Below are 11,364 nucleotides of genomic sequence, written 5' to 3' on the forward strand. Positions count from 1 at the left end.
TTCATTAAATATTTATTTAAATAAAAATTTATTACTGGTTTTTAAAACCCTAGCACCTGATTCGCCAATTAACCTTTGAACTGCCTGTTCAATAATTTATAACTTTAAAAACAGTTTTAACAAATTAATAGAGACCGGCACAACTGATCCGGTCTAATCCGGTTTTTTAAAGCATTAGTTTCTTATTCATAATATTTTTTTCTCGATAAATCACATTCCTTCGAATTTTATAAGCACCACACTTAAATACAATAAAAAAAATCATGACAATAAGAAGTCACATTCAGCAAATGCAACCCTCTTTAAGTCTTAACTAAAGAAACTTTATTCCATCTTTGTAAGGATGGATAAGATAATAAGACTTTGTTCACCAAAATATTACAAAATTTGCCATCATTCATATTCCTTCCCATTGTCTCCACAAATATGACCACTTCTTCCACAGAACAAAAGGCAGTGGTGCTTATCAGCTGGAATGATGCTAACTCATTGATGGTCAATAAACATAGTAATGCGTCTGTGTTATACTCTAATAGTACAAATTAAGGAGCAACGAGGAACAATTGCAGTATAACAATCCAAATAAACCAAGTAAATTAACGAACAGTAAGAAAAAAAAATTCAGTTCATTGCAGAAGATCAAAATAAGCTAAATTCTTAGAAATTTAGCTACCATTGGGTTAGTTTAGCTTTAATTCAGACCATAGCAGAAGTTCACAGGAGACGCAAAGCTCAGCTCTAACTGAACAGTAAGCCAAACCTTGATGCAGTGTTACATTTAGGCTTCATTTGTGACAGCTTTCTTATTGCTTCTTAAAGTAACTTCTTAGTACAAAAATTAAAATTGCTTTAAGAAGCAGTAAGAAAGCTGTCCCAAACGAAATCTTATACTTCAACGAGAGAGATTCAAAGCTCATAAGCAGGAAACCTTGATTCAGTGGGGCTGGTCATGTCGAGAAAGAGATAGGCCATGCCACCCTGGCCTTCAAACAATGACAAGGGATTATCACCACCATGCATCTGACCTGTTGAAACCAGCTGGTGAGCTCTGTCAAGGAGGAAGCAGGCAAACGCTTTCGCACGGTACAGGTACTCAGCATTGCCCGTCAACCTATACAATGACAGAAACACATAGGCGTTTCCACTAATTCCATGGCAAATCCCAACTCTCCTCAATAGACCTCTATTCCACACCACCTCTGCGGCATCCACAGCTGCTTTGAAAAATCTCTCATCACCAAACACCTGTAGCCATTGTTGAACATCACAAAGGATGAAAAGTATGAAGAATTGTCAGATAGGAATCACCTGAGCAGCTTTTACTAGGGTCAGGGTGATTCCAGGGGCGCCATGACACCAATGAACAAGTCTGTCGGTCTCAGAGTTCTCACTGGAGGGGTAGTTGCCGCTTGGAAAACGATTCTTGATCATGTAGAGGAGGGTGCCTTTAACATATTCTCTCTCTTCGGGTTTCAGTTCCATGTCCATCAGAACATGCATGATTCCTGCTAGACCATGAGCTGCTCCCCAGTATTTCTTGCCATGCCATTCGTACATCAGAGGGCAGCTTCCTTTATTAGATAACTTCCTTCCTTCTCTAATCACTTCCTTTACTATTGAATCCTAAGTAGTTTACCGCAAAATTCATTACTCAATGTATAAGTAAAGGGAGATGTAAGAGGTTGAGTAAGAGCACAACTCACTGTATAGGTGGAAGGGATTGTTCCCACTCCAATGTGCTTGTTAAGGAAAGAACAAGCCCACAGGTATCCAGCTCTTCCATACAGAAGCTCATTAGGAACCCCAATGGGTAATGTAATCTGTTTAAAGCAGGAATGCAAAAAGGAGTAATAACAGATTTTTCAAACTTAATGTGGAATTATGAGTAACAATAACGGCTTAGATAAATGGAACCGCAAGGTATTGATTCGATATTGGTGTTCAAGTATTTTCTGGATTTCATAATTCAAAGCAACTGATGTTAAAATGCTGACTGAAGATTGTTTTCTGGATTTCATAATTCAAAGCAGCTGATGTTAAAATGCTGACTGAAGATTGGTTTATTTGGTGCAACTTGCATCGCATTGGATCTGCGAAAAAAATTGGATGAAATCGAACTGCTTTCCTATTTCTAAGCAAGCTTTCATGTTCTTGGGGTGTTGCATGGTTGATTCGAAAAGCTGGTAGTATGCAATTTTCGGCTTTGTTTTGTGCATGGAAATAGGAAAAATGAGGACAAGGATTTTTTTTCCCCCCCTTGTGCGCAGGTTTGGTGTATGGGTAGTTGCACTAAGATAGGAAAGTTGGGTTAGATTCTTTGAAGAATAACAGTACATTTATGGGTAGTTGCACTAAAAGCTGTGATAAATGCAAGAACCTATTAGCCGCTATAGGAGATTAGTTAGTGTACGACAGCTCGCTTGCAAGAAGCCACAAGCGACTCGTAGCATAACACTACGACCCGCTTACAAGCAATGTTTCAAGATTCGCGTTGAATGTAGTCCACCTACATGCAATAGCTGTCGATTACTAAAAACGTAGCGCTAGACCAGAAGCAGTGTTAAATAAAGCTTGCAACGCTACGATTCACTTGTAAGCAAAAGCAGATAATCGGTAGTAAAAATTGCGGGGCCACTGATAAAGTGAGGCAATAAACTTGTGGAGTTAGGCTATTACACCATATACCAGCTTACTTGCAAGCGACAGGTAGGAGGCCCCTGATGCATCACATAGCATATCTGCAGGCAAAATATATTCCTGCAGGCTAAATATTGAAGAATTTGATAGCTCGTAGAAGAAAAAATGAGCTAAGCTGCACTACCTATGCGCAACAAATGAAGCTCAATGTGCTGTTAAATTGCGCCACCGGATCCGCAACATCGATACAAGTGAACAAAAGGCATTTGAATGCTTTTATATATAATTTTACAATAAATCATACTCAAAAGTTGCAAAAGCACCCCCATGCATTCAAATGCACACTAATGCATTCACATCATACGTATACACATCACAAAACGTAAAACACATCATTCAAGCACGATTAAGCGGTGTGCAAATGTAAATGTCAACATATATGCATACATGTAATTAGATACCCGCATGGGCCCCGATGAGCATGATGTACGTACACACATGAAATCTGAGGATATAGCGCGGGTAAAAAAATGAACTTAAGATCAAGTCTAATCCTTCTATGTGAATATATAAGAATCAATACAACTCAAACTGTCAAATAAATATATGATCGTAGCATTGACCAGGATATTTATTTTACATGTTCATATTAGGCCTTCAAAGTCTATAACGAAAACGATTCACTAATAAAAGTTAAAGTCGACAACAAACTCGATCCTATGTCAGCAAGTAGACAGAGTCGACACGGTTCGACCAATAAAATGAAAAAGTGTCCATAAATATCCCGATGATGGCCATTTTGATGAAAAATCTCAACCGAAGGGGACCACAAACATTTAAAATGCCTCTCAAATTCCTATGAAAAGTCAAAACTCAAAAGTCATCAAACCTAAATATTTAAAATTGAAATAAAAATATCAAAATACTTAAAGCAAAATCCATCTACCCTCTGCAATGCTTTATCGGGGTGAACAAGTTAGAAAATCACCTCAACTCACAAAGAGCAAATGTCTAGTTGAGAATATCACTATGATTCATTTTCAAATTGTCTCTTGTCAGTAAGGACATGCCACGTCAATTAACATGTGATTCCACCGCCAAATGACACCATAGGTAAACAATTATAATCGAGACCTTCTAATCGGGAGGTTTTGATGCCAAATGGCACCATTAAATTATGGTCAAGGTCAGAGCCCGTATGTTCCCCAACGACTAGAAATCTTTGAGTGATGAATCAATAGGATATGATCGAAAGGGCACAAGCCGTCTGTTAGCTAAGGCAGATTCAAATTTAATCCCTTAGACAAACATTCACCCTAGGTCTACAAGGTACTCTTGGATGAAGCAATCCATGACAGCCTACAAGGATCTTTCTACAGATTTGGTCAACTATCTTCTCTGACTAAGTAGACTAGAGACCATGATGAACTGGGACGACGGAACCATGGGATCTTGATCGGGTTTATCATCTTTCCACCCATAATCCGCTCGAAGTGTGTAGTGACATAAATTTTAATTTTCAAGTACTAAATTCTACTACTACTATACTCCATATACTATGTATTTGTTTGACGAATAGCCTTAATCGAAAGTTCTCTCTCAATATCGGGATGGGTAATTAACTATAGGGACTTGCGCCTATACAAAACTTGAACTCGTATCATTAAGTCCTCACAAAATGAGTGCGAAATCTATGGGTGATGTCTTATTTAAAACCCAATATGTCTTATGAAAATATGTCTTGTAACTTAAACGTTAAAACTCCCCTCGACGACCCAAAAAAAGAGAATGGGGCCGCAGAGAGGCCAGGGTGCAAATTTTCGGAGCCCATATCTACTTGCAAAATAGTTATTAGCTGGTGACGCTTGAATTTTAAATTAACTATCATATTTTCTTTATTTTACTCTATTGAAGAGGATAAATTGGAAAATAATTTAGTTTCCTTCAAAGATCTTAAATTAAACCTCAATTATCCTCCCCCGCCAAAAATAGAAAACAAACAAAAGCATTCACATCTCACAAGGTCAATTTTGATCATGGATCATCTTTAACAAACTATGAATAGAGTAAGATAGATGATAGTATGACTCTAGGGTTTACTCATGTAGTCTCTAACACATTAGTTTAAGGCTAAAAGTGCTAAAAATTTGACAGGTATTAATTAATAAGTCAATCAAAGTTCAAGGTGGATCACACTAACTTAAATTTGTAAAAAGGGTAATACTGATAAACAATGGGCTTGAGATATGGTAGTAAATGTGTGAGGTATGCAAGCGGACAACCTAGGCGTTATAACATAGTGACACCATGCACAAACCAAAGCGTCAAGCATGCAAGCTCATGATAGACTGCTCAACTAGGGACGCTCACAGATTACCTAGGAAAAATGAATCACAAGTATCGACCCTAAAGCAAACCAAGTGGGGTTCACTTATTGTTGTGAGCCAAATACAACCCTCCAGGGTTTGCTCTAAATTTTTAGGGATATATTTGAATCAATCAATGGTAGAAAATGCTTTAAGAGTTCTCTATGCTTATCTAAGACTTAATTTGTAGCTTTTTGTTCGATGGGTCAAAATCTCTCTCCTCTCTCATAGGCGTACACTTGATTAATTAAATCACATAAATCTCAATCTCTTTGGATGGTGCTTGACATCTTTTATTTTATTTTGAGTGTTTATCATATTTCTCAGTGATTGATGCTTTTAAATAAAACTACAGTGCTTTTATAAGCAAGTGATATTAGATTGAGGTCAATGGGGAATATGTTGATTATGGAATTTGATATAGAGAAATTCAATGTTTGAAAGTGTTTCGAGCTTTAGAGAACCAATATGCACAATGTTCTCATCTAATAAGAACTTTAGAAGACACACATATGGTTTTGCGCCTAAGGCCATGGGTTAAGAAGCCATGATAGAACGAAAAAGTTTTATCGGCTATTCAACTATATTTGGCAGATGAGTCTTTGATAAAATAATTGTGAAAGGCATGTGTTCAAGTTGATATCTTTATATAAGACTTCTCCAATAAACTTTATTAAAAGTAGAGATTAAAATTGGCTCACATTTACAAAAATATATCCACTAAATCACATTTGATTCCATTAATTGATATTTGAGGAATATTTATATGATTCTTGATGATGAAAATCACTTGTTCTTATACTTCTTACCTCCATCTTGCAAGCCCTTCTCTGACACTATGTTTAATGATAGAGATACACACATCAACTAAGGAAATATGAACTTTTTTTTTCTAAAAATGTAATTTGCTAAGCATAAGTGTGTTGAAGATGAAAAAATAGTTGATGGATCAACAGTTCAGAAGAGATCTAACTTCAATAATGACAGAAGTTTAACAAAAGCTAAAAGATATTCATTACTTCGATTATAAAAAAAATATACACGTAAATTGAGATTGTCCTGCTCTAAAAAGTAATAAGTAATGCGCTATGATGCACCGACACGGACACAGGACACGGCAATTTTTAAAAATATAGGACACGGGTGCGGCGTGGACACGGCATAATAATTTTTTAATATAATATATAAAAATTAAGGTAACATTATAGTAAAAATGTCAAGCAATAATAAATCAATTCCATGATACGGTTTAGCCTGTTATACATAAAGAATTTTAGATACAAATGTCTATACAAACACAAAAATATTAAGCAAAACAATCCATTTAATACAACGCATGACGTCTACAGAATACTCAATAGAGGAATGAAAAAATATCAGATATTTCGCGTTATTTGCCTTCATATCATCACATCAATATCATTGCTTCCAACTTGGTCATCTGGAGAAAAGATTTGCAACCCTCAATAATCCCATATATCAAGGGCACGAATCGAACCCATCCCAGTAAAATCCCACATACTTGCTTATCACCTGTCATTATAAAGTGGGGTTTCCTGATAGAAGACGAAGATTTGTATGCACACTAAATCACAAGTCTTCAGCACGTTGTGGAGTTATTTATTCTCTCCTCATGAGCGATAAATGGAGTATGTGCTCCATCTCTACAACAGGGAAGAGGAGCACTGACCAAGAAGTTATTGCTATTGTTATTAGATAAGGCTCGCGAAGCTCCAATGAATCACCATCACATTTTTGAGATCCATCCTCCATCTACATACCAAGAATTCTTGATACAACCAATTCCTCTAAATATCTAAAATCTGCAAGTTCTATAATAATTTTTCTTCTCCTCTCATTTTGGACAAATATTTTTTCAGGAATACTTTCATTATATGAAATTCAAATCTTTATGTGTGAAACACGATTTGCAAGTCTTACTGAAGACATTCTTTCTGAATAGCCTTCAAATACAAAAAGCATATTAAAATTATTATGTCAAAATTACCAACATTAAATTAATTTAAAAAGATTAAAAAAAAATATCACTTGGCTGATTTAAATGAATGACCAAACAAGCAAAGTTTTGTGTTGCTTTTGGCTCCCCTATCTTCAAACATAGTATAGAACAAATGCTCCAAAAATATGATCTTCATCATTGACTTTCTCTTCATTCTGTACTATTAACTTCTTTCCTTTTGTAATCTAGAGTCCCACATCTCATAATCAAATTAGACAGCAGTTTATCCTGTGTCAGCCTCTTCTCAAACATATATCTAATACTGGACATTCACGTAAAGCCAAAATGTTAGTCATAATTATCCCACACAAATACTCATAAGAACTATTAATTTAACAATACTACATGCATTCCCAAAACATCATTAATCCATCAGATAGCATAGCCACTTCTCACAAATCACCAGACATTGGAAGAGCATTTCTTAATTTGTTGGAATCTCTCAAACATAATTAATCTACAGGACAAACGAGTCTTCACAATAGTAGAATTTTCAAGTGGGAGAAATCATACACATTAACACGTCTATAGAAAGAGTTCATAATAAAATTCTGATAATAGAACAGCATCATCTGCAATCATTGTTATCCAATGACATTCCAGCATATATGATTTCAACTTAGCCTCTGTATATTCTTTTGCTGCACCAAAATATTTTTATAGAGCAAGATAAAGTGGGCAACAACACATGGTGGCCCAAAATATAGGGTGATAAGCTTGCTCCCACCAAAATCCTGCACGTTCCCTGACACACCGTGGCATTTATCGACTAAAGCCTTGCCACACAGTTCTGAGGAGCCCAATCATGGACTATTACCTCTAATTAATCATAATTGGCAATAAAATGTGTCTATCCTTGTATCTCTGATGCTCTTCCAGTGGTCCAAGGGCGCGCCCCCTGCGGGTTCGACCCTTGGAGTCCGGGCGCAGCGCCCCCAGGAAAAAATTTTATTTAAGGTAATTTCTGAAGTTTTGCTTTTTTTTAATTCTGTGATAGAGTACAAGTTATGTTACAGCTGTACTCGTCCGAAGAATATCAACCAGTGCATTGTTACCAGCAGACTAGCATACCGACATATACATACGCAAGTACCTACACGTACCAGATATTACCGCTCAGTTACCGAAAGCCATTCTGACTTCACAACCGAGCTTTACCTCCGTGAAAAAAAAAGCATGTACCTACCAGTACCGAGCATTGTAGACATCCGGCCGTAAGTACAGGATAAAATGCACTTTAGACCTAGCCAGTACGAACAAGTTACACACACTTACTAGCAGGTTACGCACATTGTAACTATCGTACCAGCCATGACTTAGGTTTTTCAACACATCAAGAGATAAACTGGCGAAATTCCATTACAGGTCTCGGCTCCTGCGCTGCAGGAAGGGTGCTCTGTTGCCTTTGATTGCGAACTTATGCCATCGAATGACAGCAGAAATACGACGAAGAACCGAAGGAATGGGAAAGACGAGCTCTGCGCTTGGCTGCAGCAGAAATGATGATCAGAACCGGAGCGAAGGCTGGGCTCCGTTTGCCGCCTGCATCGACTGCACATTACAGTCCCGCCCTAGAGATTTCTTTCATTGGATGGAAAAAATAGGCTTCTCGTTCGCGGAAAAGCTAAAATAGAACTGATGATTTTATCATTTAATAAGTCGGACAGCGAACTGTCGCCGCCGAGTCCGATTTAAATTTTAATGTTTTAACAATTCCGACACTCTCAATATCGTGTCGGACACGTGTCCATGCCGTGTCCGACGCGTCGTCCGTGTCCGACAACTTGCATACCTCTCTTAAAGAGATGTGTCGGTTCTGATGGCATGCACATAGGAAATCGTATTAATGAGAGTCCATATATGCAGTCGTATTGCAGATTTTCATCGTTTTGGAAAATTACAACTGATCATCTTCTATGATCGAATAAATAATTAAGATGATACACAAAAACATTATGGAATATCATCTAGACTCACAGCTCATTCATAGTAATATTGATGCCTTGACTCGTCAAATAACGAATTGTTTCTGCTTATGGCCAATCGCATGGTGTGCCATGATAAGCAATAAATTCCAATGTGCAAAGCTACCTAGATTTCGCAATAGTAAAGTTAAAGAACGAGAAGATATTGCGATGATGTTAGCCGCGGTAGATAATCAAATAAATTCTACTGTTTGCAATGCCCTTGATGAGCAGATAATTAATTCTCTAGAGAAGCCTACAGTTTTATAGAGAAAAGTGTTGGGGTCTCCATTATGTAAGGGAAACATCGAGTAGAGCGTATTATAATTTTTATCTTCATCTATGTAGAGGCATTATTAGTTTTGACAGTAATTAATTAGTCTAACCAAAACTAACTTCTGTATGAAGCTAAGGTTTTGCGAAGGAGAAGTGATCCAAAACATTGTGCAAATCCTTGCCTACATTCTAACAATTTCCACCAAAATTAGAAATCATGAGGTAACAAGAAAACAAAAGAACAACAACATCAAGAATGCTTTTATGAGATTATATATGATGAAGAAAAGATAAGATTATACAGTTCGAGTCGCTATCTCCAACCCTGAGAACTTAGTGACACTATATCAGCACCAATTTTTTTCAACTTGAAGTTCGATCTTATGATCTATCATTCATGGATTGACAAAAAAGAATAAAGACCTAAAACTATATAGACAAGTAAGCCTCTCCAGACTATATCACAATGTACCGGTGGCCCATCGCACCAGCTGGCACATAACTTCAGCTCCTTGGCTAAACTTTAGTTGCCATTTTCCTGAACACATTGTCTAATCAAGCAACACAAAATTGAGGGTTTCGCTCATTATAGACTTGACCAAATAATCTCCACGACACCGAGTCTGACACCAGGCCAAATGCAACACCTACATAAAAAGTATCATTCCCCCAACACCTATATAAAAAAACCTAATCATCATCTGCTCAGATAGGTTTTGTAGTCATATTCAAAGGCTGTTAAGGCTTCATTGCACATATATATCGCTAATTAAACACATGCCTTCCCACCTGTGCAACGCCCCATAATCAAGAGAATTTGAGCCAAGGACTAGCAAAATAGCTTCAGCTCTGCTGCATAATAACAAAAAAAATCTCCATTACCAGTGTCTATTCAGCCTTGGACCGGATCAATATATTGAAACTCACTATTAAATATTAAACCACAAAGAACATATAGCAGTTATGCTTAACAGTGTAAATTTCCCCGAACAAAATACAACAGAAATTTTTTCACTATTAGTAGTGTCAAGCAACTCCACTGAAACTAGTATTAACGCAGCTCCAAAACACAATACAAACACAGGCACCAAAGAAACTCAGAAATCTCTAAACTACATAACAATGTAAAGTAGAATTACCTCTTTTTAAATGACCTTTAAATAATAGTTCAGCAAGCTTCCTATCCCCTAATTCTTGGCAATCACCGACCCTATAGCGCACAAACTCCTGCCCTCCCACATATAAAAATCACATGTGCTGCCAGCAAAAACCACTATCATCAAACAAAGCGCGATAACTCGAATAAAATCAAAAGGAATATCGCAGTGTTACCGCGAACAGCGGAAAGCAGAGTCACAACGCTTAACGTATATCACGGCAGAACAGAATCACTGCGATGTTATCACCCGATAACCTTCTCTTCAACAGCAGAACGCCGTTCTGACGCGCGCCGTATAACAACTAGACGTCCTTCGCATGACTTGCCGTAACAGAATATCTTTCCTTAACCACCTGGAAAAAAACAAATGAAGAAGCCATGGATATCCCAATAGCTGGTTTGCCCTCAAGATAATCGTAAAACTGCCCCACAGAAAGCAGAGAAAAGTACCACCGTTCGCTGAATTCCAAGACTCGCGCACGCTGATGTCTCTCGCGCTTTTCGAAGTAGGACCAAAAAGAGTTGTGAAGGGTGGAATCCTAGACAGTGATCTCCGTCGCCTGATTCAACTCGGCATATCGTTCATGAGCTAAGAATCCCGTTCCCATTTCACTCTCTCTCTATCTCTCTCCTTCAAGTAATCAGCTCATCAAATCGCAGGGAAGTCAAGGCAGTTTATCCACCCATAAAGCCACATACCCTTAACAATGAAGACATCTCGTACCCGCAGCCAGCGCTTCCGAAACTTAGGACCTGTTGGTGCACTTAGTTTTCAATTTAATTAGAAATTCATATAACTCTCTAAATTCAAAATAAGTATCTAGGAAGGTTAAATCATAAAATACTATTTTGTAATCAATCCATAAGATAAATCACTTAATAATCTTATACGTGACTGCTCTGAGCTATGATGTGCAATATCAGGAAATTCAATCTCTCTCC

The 11,364-nt window shown here is 37.4% G+C and overlaps 1 protein-coding gene across 1 annotated transcript in view; it reads right to left on the minus strand.

Moving 5' to 3' along the window:
• Positions 1 to 607: 607 nt before the first annotated feature.
• Positions 608 to 11,364, minus strand: part of LOC110101403 (lanC-like protein GCL2) — a 21,733-nt gene continuing 10,976 nt past the window's right edge. The window contains exons 4-6 of the mRNA XM_020829283.2: positions 1,704 to 1,820; positions 1,309 to 1,623; positions 608 to 1,245 (exon numbers count right to left, since the gene is read on the minus strand). Of these exons, the coding sequence (XP_020684942.1) occupies positions 907 to 1,245; positions 1,309 to 1,623; positions 1,704 to 1,820 (771 nt within the window). The 3' untranslated portion in view covers positions 608 to 906. The remainder of the gene's footprint in view (positions 1,246 to 1,308; positions 1,624 to 1,703; positions 1,821 to 11,364) is intronic.

Source organism: Dendrobium catenatum, unplaced genomic scaffold, assembly GCF_001605985.2.
Source record: "Dendrobium catenatum unplaced genomic scaffold, ASM160598v2 fragScaff_scaffold_716, whole genome shotgun sequence".
Taxonomy (NCBI): domain Eukaryota; kingdom Viridiplantae; phylum Streptophyta; class Magnoliopsida; order Asparagales; family Orchidaceae; genus Dendrobium; species Dendrobium catenatum.